Source organism: Trachemys scripta, chromosome 25 (assembly GCF_013100865.1).
Source record: "Trachemys scripta elegans isolate TJP31775 chromosome 25, CAS_Tse_1.0, whole genome shotgun sequence".
In the NCBI taxonomy this organism is placed as follows: Eukaryota; Metazoa; Chordata; order Testudines; family Emydidae; genus Trachemys; species Trachemys scripta.
In genome coordinates, this window is record NC_048322.1 from 1,964,640 (window position 1) to 1,982,022 (window position 17,383).

At 48.9% G+C, this 17,383-nt stretch overlaps 1 protein-coding gene across 1 annotated transcript in view; it reads right to left on the reverse strand.

The window, feature by feature from the left end:
* The window catches only part of LOC117869999 (zinc finger protein 883-like), an 80,149-nt gene extending 77,549 nt beyond the window's left edge, over positions 1-2,600 (reverse strand). Inside the window, exons 1-2 of the mRNA XM_034757135.1 lie at positions 2,521-2,600; positions 1,490-2,151 (exon numbers count right to left, since the gene is read on the reverse strand). Of these exons, the coding sequence (XP_034613026.1) occupies positions 1,490-2,104 (615 nt within the window). The 5' untranslated portion in view covers positions 2,105-2,151; positions 2,521-2,600. The remainder of the gene's footprint in view (positions 1-1,489; positions 2,152-2,520) is intronic.
* Between the last annotated feature and the right edge of the window lie 14,783 nt (positions 2,601-17,383).

The window sequence follows — 17,383 nt, forward strand, 5'->3', positions numbered from 1 at the left end:
AAAAAGAAGAACAGGAGTACTTGTGGCACCTTAGAGACTAACAAATTTATTAGAGCATAAGCTTTCGTGGACTACAGCCCACTTCTTCGGATGCATAAGTGGGCTGTAGTCCACGAAAGCTTATGCTCTAATAAATTTGTTAGTCTCTAAGGTGCCACAAGTACTCCTGTTCTTCTTTTTGTCAAATCTTTGACCTTACTTGGAGTAATTTTACACTTCTCTGGCATACAATTCTTCACCAACCACACAACATATCAGTAGTGATAGTGAAGTATAACTCCCCCAACTATGCCCTTTTATTTTTTAATCTAGTGGCACAGATTTAAATTTGGGACAAAATTCAGATGCGGCTTTGAATCCCTGTAAGACACCAAATATCAGGTATCTAATAAAAATAGGTTTCTTTCTGCAGCTATATCACATTCAACACGGATTTCATTTTCTACACATTTGCAGCACCTCCCAGGGGTGAGCTGAAGAGAAATGTCACTTGCAATCCCCATCTAGGTAGAGATGGGAAAATGGATTTCCCAAATAATAGGCAACATGCAGCTGATTAGGAAGGAGCTATCTTCAGGCGTGACCTCCTGCAGGACCTGGTCCACAACTGCTTTGGGAGACCAATGAATGGGTATTTTGCTGAGTTACAAGTCTTTTACTAGGGAATCCTCTTGCCAGCCCTTTAGAAAAAATATTGACCTTACCAACTGAACAACAGGGGATTGGGATGGTGATGGGGAATAAGATAATCCCTCTGATTTACCCTTACTTCTTCTGTTGTTACAGAGGGTGAACTGACAATTTTTCCTATCCCTGCCCTGTTCCTGCTCTTTGTTATAGTTCAATATATTTTAAGTGAGGAAAATAGTAGTAAAAATATCTGCTCTCCAGCACAACTTGAAGCAACATCAGAGTAACTGGGAATGAAACAATTTGATTCCGAAGGGGGAACTCGATGACTAACAGTTGCCTTGAAATGAGGGAACAGTATAACCGTGATGCTCAGGGTTTGTTTAGATTAGGAAAAGTGATGGAGTTTAGGTCAGGTCAAGGGGAAATCTAATGCCAAACCCTGCACCTGGGCTGCATCTGCTCTACAACTATAATTGTCTTTTTACACTAAGATCACTAACTTGAGCAGCCAACGCTATGTACAGTCCTAGTGGATATAAGGCACAGGTAGTTTTTGCCTCAGTGTAGCTTGTTGGTATCAAATCTCTCTCTCTCCCACCTGGAGCTGATGAACATTCCTGGTTGGAGGGACACACGCTCCTATGACACAAAAGGAAAAAAGTTAATAGAGAAAAATCACAGGATTGACTCCAAAGAACGGGGAGCTGCAAAAGGCAGAAGCACGCAACTCATCGAGGGGAGCTGAGAGACCAAAGTGAAGATGGTGCAAAGGTCACTATGTGGGAATTAGCAAATGTGATTTTTTTTTTAATTTTACTCAGCCCTAGTCAAAGGATTTATTACAGTTCTCTGTCATGTGGATTTTCTGATGTCTAATAAGGTTTGAGCTGTGATTGAAGCTTTTCCCACACTCAGAGCATGTGTAGGGCGTCTCCCCTTTGTGGATTCTCTGATGTCTGATAAGCTGTGAGCTCCAACTGAAGCTTTTCCCACACTCAGAGCATGTGTAGGGAGTCTCTCCTGTGTGGATTCTCTGATGTGTGATAAGGGTAGAGCTGTGATTGAAGCTTTTCCCACACTCAGAGCATGTGTAGGGCTTCTCCCCTGTGTGGATTCTCTGATGTCTGATAAGGTTTGACCTCCAACTGAAGCTTTTTCCACACTCAGAGCATGTGTAGGGCGTCTCTCCTGTGTGGATTCTCCTATGTGTGCTCAGGGCAGAGCTCTGATTGAAGCTTTTCCCGCACTCATGGCATATGTAGTGTCTCTCTTCTAAGTTGATTCTGTTGCTTGTTATAAGGCTACTAAAGTTTTCCTCTGGCCTCTCCTGAGTCTCACAGGCTTTTGCTTTTTCTTGGAGTGCACAACTCCCGGAAACATTCCCTTTGGATCTTCCTGATAACGTTCCATGTAGTTCTACTTGCTCAGCATCTTCCTGATGGGGTTTCTCCTCCTCATTCTGACTCACCATCCCATCACCTGATGGGAGACAGAGAGAATCCAGACATAGGTCACTCCCTGCACCAGAAAGAAAGAAAATCTCAGAGAGAGGAATGGAAAAAGGGATGAACAAACCAAAATATGTGTGGGAGAGATCAGACCCATCAGGAGCTGATTTTCCCCAAACCCTTCCCCATAGGAGAGAGGAAGGGATCAGTTTTGGTCTGCATCTCACCAGAACACTCAGGGGAAAGCGAGATCGGGGAGAGACCTGCTGCCAGTTGACAGTCAGAATACGAGGGAAGCCATGAGTGACATCTGCCATAATGATTCCACATTTGCAGGGAACAATCCTGAACTTGGAGAGCTCACAGGGTCTTTGTAGGGCATCCCAAATGTTTCCTGCATTCCCAAACAGTTTTTGAGTTGCTTTAACCAGTTCCTCACCTGTGAAGGCAGCTCTTGGAAGGAGTTCTTTCTCAGAGCCCTGGAGATCCGGGAAGCACGGCTCTTCCCCTCGTTCCAGCTGCGAGATCACATCAGGTTTGGATTTTGGAAACCCTACTCCAGGCAAAGAAAACAAGGGAGGTCAGTGGAATTTGTGGGATACTTGTCAGAAAAAATATTCCATGGTTTTAACTCCCAGCTCATTTTTAAGCAGTAACATTCCAAGGCCATCTTCCTTGGCTCAAAGTGGCACGAGAGTTATTATTATTATAAATCATATGCATTACCTTAGTGCTTATGGATCAAATAACAGTGGGTCCCCATTATGCTAGGCAAAGTACGAACAGAAAATAGTAGCTGGCCCATGCCCTGAAGAATTTACGATCTAAAAAGACAAGTCAGACACAGAATGGGGGAAGGGGTAGAACCCAGTCTTAGAATATAGATATTCAGGTCTGCCTGTAAAGTCTATACTTTAAGAACTTAGGTGTATTTTTACTTAGCTACTTACAGGACTATAAAAACAAAGAATCAAAATCTCTGTCTGTATTTGTAAGGTCCTTCTCTTAGGCCTTGTCTTCACTTACCGGAGGGTCCGGCGGCACGCAATCGATGTTCTGGTATCGATTTATCGCGTCTGGTTAAGACGCGATAAATCGATTCCGGATCGATCCCGGAAGTGCTCACAGTCGGCGCCGGTACTCCAGCTCGCCGAGAGGAGTACGCGGCATCGACTGGGGGAGACTTCCTGCCGCTTCTGGACCGCGGTAAGTTCGTACTAAGGTACTTCGAATTCAGCTACGTTATTAACGTAGCTGAATTTGCGTACCTTAGTCCGAAGTGGGGACTTAGTGGGGACCAGGCCTCACTGTGACAGTCTGAGGCCTTGTTCTCAGGCTAAGGCCATTGGCTAAGCAGCAGGGGCAGCCATAAGCTGGGAAACGTAGGGTCACATCCTCACATCCCAAACCAGTCACACTGAAATAAGGTGGTATTGGGCTGTTAGGAAGATGATCCTGTTCAGACAGCGCCCATCACCACCAGCTACAGAAACAGATCTTAAGATGGTTAAAGAACACTTAGTTTGATAGCATCCTGTCTGGCAAGAAATCACTTACCAATGCTTGTGGTTGTGAGGTGTGTATTGGCATCATACAAGTATCACCAAAATTCCTACCTCTATCACACACACACTGCTCACAGCCCTTAGAGAGAAAGCAAAGCACAGGAACTGGATGTTAGTCCAGTGAACACAGTGGAGGAGAAGCTGCAATCCTCAAACCCTGGTCAAAAAGGAGAGGCATGTGGGTCCCTTCCCATAGAGAGGGGCTGGCTAGAGGCCTGATACCTGACAGGGAATTCCTTGAGCAGACCATGGAGACAGGTCAAAGGCTTAGCTACCCCAGAACTGTGACATCGCAAAAGCACATTTTGGGGAATTAAGAAATCTAGTGACTCAGGTGTAATGGGAGGGAGAATTAAACTCCCCTAGTTTGTGAAGAAGGCTGGGGAATTAAATACTAAAATTCAGGAGTAAGAGCCTCTAATTCTTCTGGAAAGGGAGAAAGTAAGAAACAAGAACTGGGCCTAGAAGCCTGGAGGGAAGACAGCTTCTGGCTACTGTAGATGGAGAGAAGGGGGGAAAGACTCTATAAACTCGCACTCTTGTTGATCCCGACCTGATTTTATGATCTATAAAATCTCATCTCTTGTGGGCAATTTTATACTCGCTACAGGTAAAATGTCATTACCAGAGTATTGCTTATTAGCTTGGAACATGAATGCAGGGGCAAGGAGGTAGAAATAAAGAAATGTGTTATTAAGGCAGGTCTAACTACAGCCGGGATTGACGCTCTGAGATTGATGCACCGGTGGTCGATTTAGCGGGGCTAGTAAAGACCTGCTAAATCAACTGCAGATTGACTGCAAATCGCTCTCCAGTACTCTACTCCTGACTACCCGTGAAGCTCTCCCATCGACCCCCCACCGTGTACACCCTGCTGTAACTTGACCTAAGGTATGGCCACCCCAGCTATGTTATTTATGTAGCTGGAGTTGTGTAGCGCAGGTCGACTGACCACGGTAGAGTAAACATAGCCTAAGCTTGCTACAGTTAAGGGCTTTATATTAAGTTGAGGCTTTGTGGGAGTAGTTATGCTGAAGTCTAGGATTTACCTGAGGCTTGGGTAGGGATTCGGGGTTAAAGGTCTGGGATCCCCACAGATCTCTAAATCTCTCCTCCCTCCCACTGACCCATCTAACCCACTTCCTTCGTGCCCTTCCTCCACACTCCCCTCCCCTTTGTCCCATTACTCTCAGCCGGCACCACCTCCCGGCACCATGGGAACTTCTTGTGTTCCCTCCTTGTCTCTCACTGCCTCCTCCCTCCCTGCTCCTTCTTAGCTCTAATCCTGCACACCCTCCCCATGTCCTGGCACCCCAGAATTATCTACTCCCCCCTTCTCCGCCCCTCCCAGGCCTCTGTTCTCCCTTCATCCATGGGGTCCTGAATGGCAAAATTATACACTCTCCTATCAAAAGATGAGCTCATCTGACTGTCACACAAGCCATGCATGAATCATACACCTATTTACTTAATTTAGAATTCTACAAGCAGCATATTTTCCTCTTAAAATGAGGAAAAGGCATGAAACCTACAGTTATTAATAAGGATACATTAAATGCAATTTTAAAATGATTGATTGCACCAAAAAGGCACATGTTCAAAAATGATACTAGTGGGTGGGAGATAAGGCATAAAAAGATGGGCAAGGAAACCTGCAAAACTTGTATGATGAATAAAGCTATAAAGTTATTACTACTCAGGTTCTTTAGCAATCTCATAGCTTCTAATAACCCAGGGGGCAGGACTCCTTACCCAGCAAGATCACCTTCACATAGTTCTCCTGCATGACATCCCTGTAGAGGGCTCTCTGAGTGGGGTCCAGCAGAGTCCATTCTCCCTTGGTGAAATACACAGCCACCCCCTCGAAAGTCACTGGCCCCTGAAAGAGGAAGAGTCCACACTCCATACCTGCTGCCCCACTCACAACCCCACAATTCACAGAACAGCAGCACCAGATAAATGGAAGCTCCATGAGGCACATGTTAACAGAGGCCCATCCCACCTTGCCTAGAAAGGCCAGGAGGCATCAGAGGGTAGAAAGAGAGAAACTTTGTGTCTTCCAGTCTACAGACGGAGGCAGGGTCATCACATTTATCACATGCCTACTAGCCAGAGCTTGATATAGGAGATGGGGCTGTCTCTGGACCCTGCTGGTAGCTCCCTGGTAGGAATCCTAACACTCTCCAAATAAAATATATGGAAGAAAGGGGAAGTCAATAGTCAAGAATGTAAGTTAGAAGGTCAGAATTGTAGAAAGTTGGTAAGAGAAGCTGTCAGAAATCAATTATGCTCAATCAATGAAAATAAGAAGGAAGTTTTTAAAAGCAGATTAAGTACAAAATTAATCCTAACAACGGTAGTGGTAAATTACTAGCTGGAAATGGCAGAATTATCAAAAATAATGCAGAAGAGGTAAAAGTGTTCAATAAATATTTCTCTCCTGTATTTGGAGAAAAACAGATGATGTAACTCATATCATAAGATATTGATGCCAACAGTCTTTCCAATCCAACAATAACTCACGAGGACAGCAGCTATTAAAGTTAGACCTGTTTAAATCAGTGGGTCCAGATAACTAGAGTTTTGAAAGACCAGGTGGAGGAGCTTGGTGGACTATTAATGTTGATTTTAATTACGACTTGGAACACTGGGGAAATTCCACAAGACTGGAATAAAGCTAATGCTGTGCCAATATTTAAAAAGTATAAAAGAGATGACGCAGATAATGCAAGAGTATTAGTCTGAAATCGATACTGGACAAGAGAATGGAGCACCCGATACACAATTTCATTAATAAAGAATTAGAGGTTAATATAATTAGTGCCCATTAACAAAGGTTTAGAGAAAATAGATCCTATCAAACTAACTGGATATCTTTATTGGATGAGATCAAAAGTTTGGTTGCAGCTAATAGTACCTAGACTTCTGTAAGGCATATGATTTGGTTCAGCACAATATTTTGACTAGAAAGATTCAAAATTCACACAGCATACATTAAATAGATTAAAAAATGGAATTGTAAATAGGGAACCATGGTCGAGTGGATTTCTTTCTAGCAGGATCCCACAAGGATTGGTTCTTGGCCCTGTGCTATTTAACATTCTTATCAATTACCTAGATGAGAATATAAAATCATCACTGATAAAGTTCGCAGTTGCCACGGAGATTGGAGGTGGTGGTAAACAATTAAGTGTCTGTAGATTCAGGCTCCAGCACTTGGAGTCTGGCAAGTTTTCCCAGCTCTGGATGGAGGGTTGTTTCCTGTTCCCCGGAAGTGCTCGCTGTCGACGCCGGTAATCCTGCTCTGCGAGAGGAGTAGGCAGAGTCGACAGGGGAGCCTGCCTGCCGTATGCGGACCGCGGTAAGTTCGAACTAAGGCCTGGTCCCCACTTAGTCCGGACTTCGAAGTACCTTAGTCCGAACTTACCGCGGTCCAGACGCGGCCGGAAGTCTCCCCCCGTCGACGCCGCGTACTCCTCTCGGCGAGCTGGAGTACCGGCGCCGACTGTGAGCATTTCCGGGATCGATCCGGGATCGATTTATCGCGTCTTAACCAGACGCGATAAATCGATCCCAGAACATCGCTGGCGTGCCGCCGGACCAGCCGGTAAGTGAAGACTAGGCCTTAGATACTTCGACTTCAGCTACGTTATTCACGTGGCTGAAGTTGTGAATCTTAGTTCGAACTGGGGGCTTAGTGTGGACCAGGCCTGGGTAACACCTACAACGAGCCTTTCAGGTACGACAATGAAGAAGCCAGAAAGTGCTGATGGCTCATCAACAAAGACAATGGACCATGGAAGAGCTTAGCCTTCCTGTGAATGTTTCAGCCAACCTATGAGTCATGGCTACTATGACTCAGCAGGGCATACTAGGGCATGTGATCAGACCACATGACACTGAACTCCATTTTGCTACCTGTATTTTTCCAACAAAGGGTTCCCGCCATATAGAAAAGCTACATAAGATGGGTGTGACATCATCTTTTGGCCTCATTCCCCAGACAAGAGAACTCCTGGAAGCACCTGAGGAACAAAGACTGAATTGGGGGATGTGCTGATCCCAGGGTAAAGGGATTTCCAGCTTGTGTATGGAAACTTGGTGGACTGCTTCAGTCATCAATCTGGGTGAGAAACTGCTAATTCAAATTCTTTCCATCTAGTACAGGGGCAGGCAAACTTTCTGGCCTGAGGGCTGCATCGGGTTTTGGAAATTGTATGGCGGACCGGTTAGGGGAGTGGGGCGTGGCCCAGCCCCCACTCCCTATCTGCCCCCCCTTCTCACCCCTGACGGCCCATCCCCTGGGACTCCTGTTCCATCCAACACCCCCTGTTCCCTGATGGCCCCCCGGGGCCCCAGCCCCATCCACCCCCCTGCTCCCTGTCCCCTGACCGCCCCCAGAACTCCCACCCCTGGCTGCCCCACCACACCAGCTAATCCCCCTCCTTCCTGACTGCCCCCCCCGGACCCTTACCCCATTCAACTCTCCCTGTTCTCCACCCTCTGACTGCCCTGACCCCTATCCACACCTCCACCCCCTGACCACCACCCCAAACTCCCCTATCCTCTACCCAACCGCCTGCTCCCTGCCCCCTTATCGCGTTGCCTGGAGCACCGGTGGCTGATGGTGCTACATCCACATACCGTGCAGCATAGAGCACCGGGTCAGGCTTGGCTTTCCAGCGGCACTGCCCCAGGAGCTCGCAGGCCGGCATCCAGGGAATTGCTCTGGCAGCGGCGTGAGCTGAGGCTGCGAGGGAGGGGGAACAGGAGGAAAGGGTCTGGGGGTTAGCCTCCCGGGTCAGGAGCTCAGGGGCCGGGCAGGAGGGTCCCGCGGGCCGGAGGTAGCCCGCGGGCCAGAGTTTTCCCGCGTCTGATCTAGTATGTTAGGCTTAGTTTGAGTTTTTGGTTATTTGCTAAGTAATCTCTTTTGATCTATTTGCTATCACTTATCTCTGGCAAATTGGCTGTTATCATCTATTTGTCCTTGAGTGGCTTAGGTAAAGCACTCAGGTAGCTTATTGAGTGTATGGCACCACCCGCTCTCGTGTTGGGTGAACAAGGCCTAGAGAGACTGGCGGAATCTCCAGAAAAACAGTGTGAAAAGGGCCAGCCCAGCTTCAGGGTTAGAGGGCACAGCGGTTCCCAGAAGCCCCCCAGACTGCACCCCGGGGGTGACAACCCATCACACCCTAGATTACACAACTCTCAGCAGGTTTGTCACATCCTGTCCCCTTCCTTTCCCCACCCTAAATATTTCCTGCCTCCCACCACCTCGAGCAGCTTCCACCCTCCTATGCCTTTACTGCTCCTCTCCCTCCAAGCAGAACCCACCATCCTGATAATCCCTTAGCTGAGCCAGCTCCATTGCAGCCATTTCCTTCCTGCTGGGAGCATGGAATGAACTGGAGTGAAACGTGGACGTTATTCTGTAGCCTGCCAGGGAGAGAAGGGCAATGTGAGAGCATTCAGATGGGGCTTTTGTTCATTCCACAAGCTGATTCCCCCTGGATTTTTCCCTGCTAATGGGCATTCTAGGTTCCGCCAAACTGTGAACATATTCCAGTAGAGGCCTAGCCTCCTCCCACCAAGGTGTAACCCTCTGAGACATGGTGAAACCCTCCCAGTAGAAAGCAACAGAGGGTCCTGTGGCACCTTTAAGACTAACAGAAGTATTGGGAGCATAAGCTTTCGTGGGTAAGAACCTCACTTCTTCAGATGCAAGTAATGGAAATCTCCAGAGGCAGGTATATATCAGTGTGGAGATAACGAGGTTAGTTCAATCAGGGAGGGTGAGGTGCTCTGCTAGCAGTTGAGGTGTGAACACCAAGGGAGGAGAAACTGTTTCTGTAGTTGGATAGCCATTCACAGTCTTTGTTTAATCCTGATCTGATGGTGTCAAATTTGCAACTGAACTGGAGCTCAGCAGTTTCTCTTTGGAGTCTGGTCCTGAAGTTTTTTTGCTGTAAGATGGCTACCTTAACATCTGCTATTGTGTGGCCAGGGAGGTTGAAGTGTTCTACAGGTTTTTGTATATTGCCATTCCTAATATCTGACTTATGTCCATTTATCCTCTTGCGTAGTGACTGTCCAGCTTGGCCAATGTACATAGCAGAGGGGCATTGCTGGCATATGATGGCATATATAACATTGGTGGACGTGCAGGTGAATGAGCCGGTGATGTTGTAGCTGATCTGGTTAGGTCCTGTGATGGTGTTGCTGGTGTAGATAGGTGAGCAGAGTTGGCATTGAGGTTTGTTGCATTGGTTGGTTCCTGAGTTAGAGTTGTTATGGTGCAGTGCGTGGTTGCTGGTGCGAATATGCTTAAGGTTGGCAGGTTGTCTGTGGGCGAGGACTGGCCTGCCTCCCAAGGTTTGTGAAAGTGAGGGAACATTGTCCAGGATGGGTTGTAGATCACTGATGATGCGTTGGAGAGGTTTAAGCTGAGGACTATAGGTGATGGCCAGTGGAGTTTTCTTGGTTTCTTTTTTGGGCCTGTCTTGTAGCAGGAATCTTCTGGGTACACCTCTGGCTCTGTTGATTTGTTTCTTTATTTCCTTGTGTGGGTATCGTAGTTTTGAGAATGCTTAGTGAAGATCTTTTAGGTGTTGGTCTCTGTCTGAGGGGTTGGAGCAGATGCGATTGTGTAGACGTGCTTGGCTGTAGACGATGGATCATGTGGTGTGACCGGGGTGGAAGTTGGAGGCATAGCAGTCAGTGGGTTTTCAGTATAGGGTGGTGTTAATATGGCCATCGCTTATTTGTACGGTGGTGTCTAGGAAGTGGACCTCCCATGTAGATTGGTCCAGGCTGAGGTTGATGGTGGGGTGGAAGCTGTTGAAATAATGGTGGAATTCTTCCAGGGTCTCCTTCCCATGGGTTCAGATGCTGAAGATGTCATCAATATAGCGTAGGTAGAGAAGGGGCATGAGTGGACGAGAGCTGAGGAAGCGTTGTTCCAGGTCAGCCATAAGAACGTTGGCATATTGTGGGGCCATGCGGGTGCCCATAGCGGTGACACTGGTCTGGAGGTATATATTGTCACCAAATTTGAAATAATTGTGTGTGAGGATAAAGTCACAGAGCTCAGCAATAAGTTGTGCTGTGTCATCATCAGGGATACTGTTCCTGACAGCTTGTATTCCATCTGTGTGTGGGATGTTTGTGTAGAGAGCCTATACATCCATGGTGACTAGGATGGTGTTTTCTGGGAGGTCACCAATGCATTGTAGTTTTCTCAAGAAATCTGTGGTGTCACGGAGATAGCTGTGAGTGCTGGTGGCGTAGGGCCTGAGTAGGGAGTCCACATATCCAGACATGGCATAATCTCTCACTGTGGTCTGTGCAGATAGCAATGGATTTTTCACCTTCAGTCCATTTGGTATGATGTCCATCCGTTTGCATTTGGAAAGGAAGATGATATCTGTTTGTATTTGTGCAAGTTCCTCCCAGTAGCAGAGTCTCTCTCTTACACTTATCAAGTTTGCGTATGATACCAAGCTGGGAGGAGTTGCAAGTGCTTTGGAAGATATGATTAAAATTCTAAATAATCTGGTCAAACTGGAGAAATGGTCTGAAGTATATAGGATGAAATTCAATAAGGACAAATGCAAAGTGTTCCTTCCTAAATGAAGTAATCAGTTGCACACATACAAAATGGGAAATGACTGCTTAGAAAGGAGTACTGTGGAAAGGGATCTGGGGGGTCATAGTGGCTCACAAGCTAAATATGAGTCAACAGAGTTACACTTTTTTTGCAACAGTAAGTATCATTCTGGAGTGTCTTAGCAGGAGTATTGTAAGCAAGACACGAGAAGTAATTCTTCCGCTCTACTCTGCACTGATTAGGCTTCAACTGGAATAGTGTGTCCAGTTCTGGCCACCACATTTCAGGAAAGATGTGGACAAATTGGAGAAAGTCAAGAGAAGACCAACAACAATGATAAAAGGTCTAGAAAACATGACCTATGAGGGAAGATTGAAAAAATTGTGTTTGTTTTAGACTGGAGAAGAGAAGACTGAGAGGGGACATAATCAGTTTTCAAGTACATAAAAGGTTGTTAGAAGGAGGAGGGAGAAAAAATTTTCTTTTTAACCTCTGAGGATAAGACAAGAAGTAATGAGCTTAAATTCCAGGAAGGGCAGTTTAAGTCGGACATAAGGAAAAACTGTCAGAGTGGTTAAGCACTGGAATAAATTGTCTAGGGAGGTTGTGGAATCACCATCATTGGGGATTTTCAAGAGCAGGGTGGACAAACACTTCTCAGGGATGGTCTAGGTAATACTTAGTCCTCCCTTGAGTGCAGGGGACTGGACTAGATGACCTCTCGAGGTCCCTTCCAGTTCTGTGACTCTATAAACCAAAGGCCAGAGAAGAGCAGAATCAAAGGAGTCACTTCGGGGGATTCTCCCTGTCATTGTCCCCAAGGCAGCTGTCTCATGTTAACTAAGTTGTTTGATGCTCCAGCCTTTATACAGTCTCTCCTTGGAGGAGTGCCCCCTTTCATGGGATGGGCCTAGTTTTAGCTTTTGGCAAGCATGCCCCTAAGGGCTCTGAGACTGGGCCTCCTTGCCTCAGTCTCTCTGTGGCTCCACAGTGAGTCCAAATGAGTAGATACTCCTCATAGAGACTGTGAACATGAGAAGGGCCCACTGCATCAGACCAATGGTCCATCTAGCTCAGCAGCCAATGCTAGGTGCTTCAGAGGGAAATAACAGAACAGGTAATCATCAAGTGATCCATCTCCTGTCACCCATTCCCAGCTTCTGGCAAACAGAGGCTAGAGACACCATCCCTGCCCATCCTGCCTGTGACACTGGCAGATGAGGTGATAGCTCTTGCAGAAGCTCCCATGTCTTAATTGAACAGGGACAAACACATAGCTGGAGTCAGTCTGACTCACATATGTTAGTATTGTTAAAACAGGTATTAGAATTATAAGAATGTGTTTTCACTTTATTGAATGCTTTATTGAGTTGCTGCCTGGGTTAATATCTGACTAGTTGCACTGTGAGACTCTCTGGCTATGTAAATCACCGGACAGGAGAGAGACTTTATCTATGTGAAGTGCTGATTGGCAACAGAATGCATTACATCCTGCCTGGCAGGAAGGGTCCATCAACACCAGATAGACTATTATGGGACATTAAAGAAGACAAAAGACTTTGTTGTATTCTTGACCTCCCATTAGCTGAGTTTCCAGCTAAGAGCACATGGCAGGAAGGAGATAAAAAAAACCCATACAGAAGGAACTGATTATCTGTATGCTGCTTGGACACTGGGGGAAAAAGTTTTTAGGCATAAACAAGAGATTCCCCAGCTGCTTAGCATGCATTAGTCGTAAAGAATATGTAGAGCTTGCGTATTATGGAAGCTTCTATTACCTTTTGAAATTTAAGCTTATAACTCATCTGCTTTAACCTGCTTTAACTTTGTAAACAACTCTCGTTTTCTTTTAAATAAACCTTAATACAGGTTATGACAGGACTGGCTACAAGTGTTGTCTTTGTTGGGAGATCGAAGATTCAATTGACCTAAGGAAGTGACTGGTTCTTTGGGACTGGCAGTAACCTGAACATTGCTGTGATTCATGGTGTAAGGAAGTGGTTCTCAACCAGGGGTCTGGGGCCCCTGAGGGGGCATGAGCAGGTATTGGGCGGCTGACAAGCAAGGCCAGTACCAGACTCACCGAGGCCCAGGGCAGAAAGCTCAAGTCCCAGCGTCTGGAGCTGAAGTCCAGGCCCCTGAACCCCACCACCCAGGGCTGAAGCCAAAGCCTAAGCAATGTAGCTTTGTGGGGGCTCCTTTAGCATGGGGCCCCAGGCAGTCGCCCTGCTTGCTACCCCCTAATGCCATCCCTGGCTTTTATAGCATGTTGGGGGGGCCTCAGAAAGTATAAGGTTGAGAATCCCTGGTGTAAGGGACCATCTGTCACAAAGGTGAGCTCACCTGTGTGGTGAGACATATGGAATGAACCAACGGGACTGCCTGTGATTCCATGTTAGTGCTGTTACATTGCCTGGAGCGTTTACACTGGATACTTGGTTGGTGAAATCTACATATAGACCTCACAACCAATTTGGGGTTTGTTCCCTGCTTCTTACCAGTCTGCCTGAGGCTGGTGCTCATGCTCTCGAGTCACTGAAGACAGCGTTACAGAGACTTACAGACGCAATGACACCAGCAGCAATTTGCAGCAATGCAGAGCAGGCTTTACAGTGACACAGCGTGGGCCAAATGGTCTATGGACTCAGTCAAGCCCCAGTTCTCCTCCAGTGCACATCAGCATCCCAGCAATCTTCAAGGAGGGTCAAGGCTGCCACTCCTTCAGCGATGATGGATCTCCAGCATAGCATCATCCGCACCCCATGACCCGCCTTTTCTCCTCAGACAGAGGTAAGTGACTGAGGGTGCACAACGGATCCTGAGGGGTAGGGAAGGGGATAACAAAACACACCTTCTGGGGGTCAGGAAGTGAAGGTGACAGGCATTGTGGTGACAGTAAAGGGGAAGGGGAGGGAGTGGGAGGAGGAGGAAGCAGCACCCTCAAAGGCAATGCTGCCAGTGGGTCGCCTCACCATATCTTGCATGGGGCTGATAGGGAGCCATTCCCTGAGCTTGGGTGCCTGTGAGGGTCTATATAAAACCTCACGCTGGCACAGAAGGGGTTAAAATGCTGCTTTAGTCTAGACTGTCACAGCTCCTCCCCACCTGCAAACCATGAGAGGACTGGAGCAGGAGTTAACAGGAGAGACCTACTCTACTCAGAGGGGGGCTACCCTGAGAAGGGAACAGTCTGTGGCGCATCTCCCACCCCAAAGAGAGGGCTGGCACCCTCTGGCCTTCACTGAGAAAGTGTGGAGATCCCCGGATCTCAAAGGGGAAGCAGGCTGAAACTTGTGCTGGAGACCCAGTAAACTCTGAAGGGGACTGAGACACTCTCACAGCCCCCAGAAGTAAGAGGGGCCCATATCCTGATGGGACCTGTCCACCGTTTCCACACCCCATGTTTCTTTTCTCTCCTTTCATTCCTTTATTTATCCCTGTTTGACGATAGTTGGCTCTTTTTCTGTTTCACCTGGTATCCTGAGAGAGGAAGAAAGTGCCCCTAGGCCTCAGCCAGAGGTTTGAGCCCTGACACACCCCTGGCTTAGCGGTTCTCTGCCAGTAGCAGCGAGGGAACCAGTGTGGGGGCAGGATCTCTGTCAGGGGCAGTGCACTGCCCCGTACAATGTTGGGGCGTGATCTTCATCGGGGGTCACTGCAGTGCCAGGCCCAACAAGGACACAGCACAATGGAGGCAGCAATCTGGGCTACAGTCGTGCGCTGCCTGGCACAAGAGGGGCCATGGTCTCAGTTTTACCTGGCACAATGGGGGGCGAGGGGGGGGCTTCTGTCAGTTGGGGTCTCTGCATGGCCCAGCACTACAGGGGCACAGATCTCAGTTGGGGTTTCCACAGCACCCGTCAGAACAGTGGGGTCTGACCTCTGTTGTGATCTCTGCAGTGCCTGGCAGAACGGGGCCCAGATCTCAGTTGGGGTCTCTGCAACTCCAGGAACAAAAAGGTCCCTAATTTTTTTTGCCGTCTCTGCAGCACCTGGCACAATGGGAGCCTGATTTCACTTAGTGTTGATGCAGGGCCTGGCACAAAAGGGGCCGGAGCTCAGTCAGGATCACTGTAGCACCCGGCACAACAAGGTCCCTGCTCTCCATAGGAATCTGTGCAGTTCCTGGCACAACGAGTGCCCCAAACTCAGTCAGGGTTTGTGCAATGCCCAGCACACTGGGGGAACCTGATCTCAGGCAAGGCCTGAACCATGCTCAGTACGAGAAGAACCCTGATCTCCGTCAGACACCTGGAGAGAGGAAAGCGGGAAGATTTTCAAGAATTTGATATTAGTATTTCAGAACTGAGGAGAAAATGGGGCACAAACTAAATATTTGCCAATATAAGAGAGAAGCACCAACATCTGGGGAGATTTTATGTCACCATTCAACAGTTCAAGAGAAAGGTGGGGAAATTCGAGGGGATTATACAGCGATATTCAATCAACAACCAAATGGGATGGAGTCTTCTTGTCGCATATTCACATGGTCAGCACGGAGCCCTGGGTGATGCTGCTTTCATAGAGGAAAGGAGTGGGAATGTAGCCAGAAGGTCACTGGCTGTGGGCAGTGGCATGTGGGAATGTGACTAGCAAGCTATGGGTGGGGGATTGCTGGGCTGGGCAGTGTGGGGGATGGGGAAGTGACTGGGAAACCTGGCGCTGGGCAGTCTCCATGAGGGACGCTTGCTCCTCCCTTCCTGGGCCTTTCCATGCCCTGTTGCCAGCAGAGAGTGCCCGTCCCCCCTCCCCAGCCCAACCCAGCAGTATCCCTGTCTCAGGGATCTCCCAGCCTCTGCCCATTAACCCTCTTCCCAGTTCAGAAATCACTCAGGGGTACAATTTCCCACCTAAATAAGGACAAGTCAGGTAAAATGGGGGAAAACACCCAAAACCTGAGATTTGAACAGGACATTGGTGAAGTGGAGGGAAAATGGGGCACAATCGGGGAGGGGAACAGAGACCTTCTCAGGAATTTGGAGGGGGGAAATCACCATGGATGTTGATCATTGCTATCTAGAGAGAAAGGGGAGAGGACTGGAGAGGATGGGGGGGTCCGCACGGGAGGAGGCAGCGGTAAATCCGAGGGGATCTCAGCCCCTCCCCCTTCTCTCCCAGCTCCTCGGGGATCACCTGCTCTTCTCTCCCTGCCATTTACTGGCTGCCCCTTTTCCCGGCTGCCCCTTTTCCTAGGTTTCCCTCCTCCCTTTTCCCCCCAGCTCGGTCTCACTTCTCCCACCCGGCAGCCTCCCGGCCAGCCCCACGCAGTGACCCCAGTGGGGGCTGGTCCCCTCCCCCCGGAACCTCCCGTGGGGCCCCAGGGCAGAGCCGGGCCGGGCCCGGGGGCGTTGGGCTCCTGCGGGGACAGCAGCTCCGAACCCCACGCGGGCGCTGCCCCCAGGGAGCAGATCCCGGCGCTGCGAGATGCTCGGTTCCCCGCACGGACACTGGGGCAGAGTCACCGCCCGGCCCCGCCCCCGGGGCTCGCTCCGGTACCTGGAGGCTGCAGCTCCGCAGCGGGGTGGGCAGATCCCGGGGCGGCTCCAGAGGTTGAAGGGCCCAAGCCGGGCCGGGGGGTTAATGAGGGTCTCCCAGACACAGACTCCTCTGCTCTGCCTGGACTCCCAGATCACACGAGCCCCCGGCCCGGCACCGCACTTCCAGCCCGGCCCCCGAGCCCCCGGCTCGGCCCCGCCGGCCCCGCATGTCCCGATTTTCCCGGACATGTCCGGCTTTTTGGGATTTCCCCCCGGACGGGGATTTGGAGCCCAAAAAGCCGGACATGTCCGGGAAAATCCGGACGTATGGTAACCCTAACTCTGCACAGTGCCCCTTCCCCCCCCTCGGTATCCAGGGCCCAGAGCTGCTGCCATCAAGGCCAGAAGGGATCCTTCTATCAGCAAGTCTGACCTGCTCTCACTGGCTCTCTGTTGAGTCCAGTATCCTGTGTGGATAAAGCAGATCTTCCTGACTGGTACCCCCTTCCCTGCACGTGCAGAGCGGGGCCAGTCACGGGAGAGAGAAAGCCCCCAGGAATGGGATGGTGACCACGTCTCACATCCAGGGGGGAAGGGTGCTAGGAAAGAGAAGGAAAACATGGAAGAGAGTGTCAGGAGAAATTAGAGTGGGCA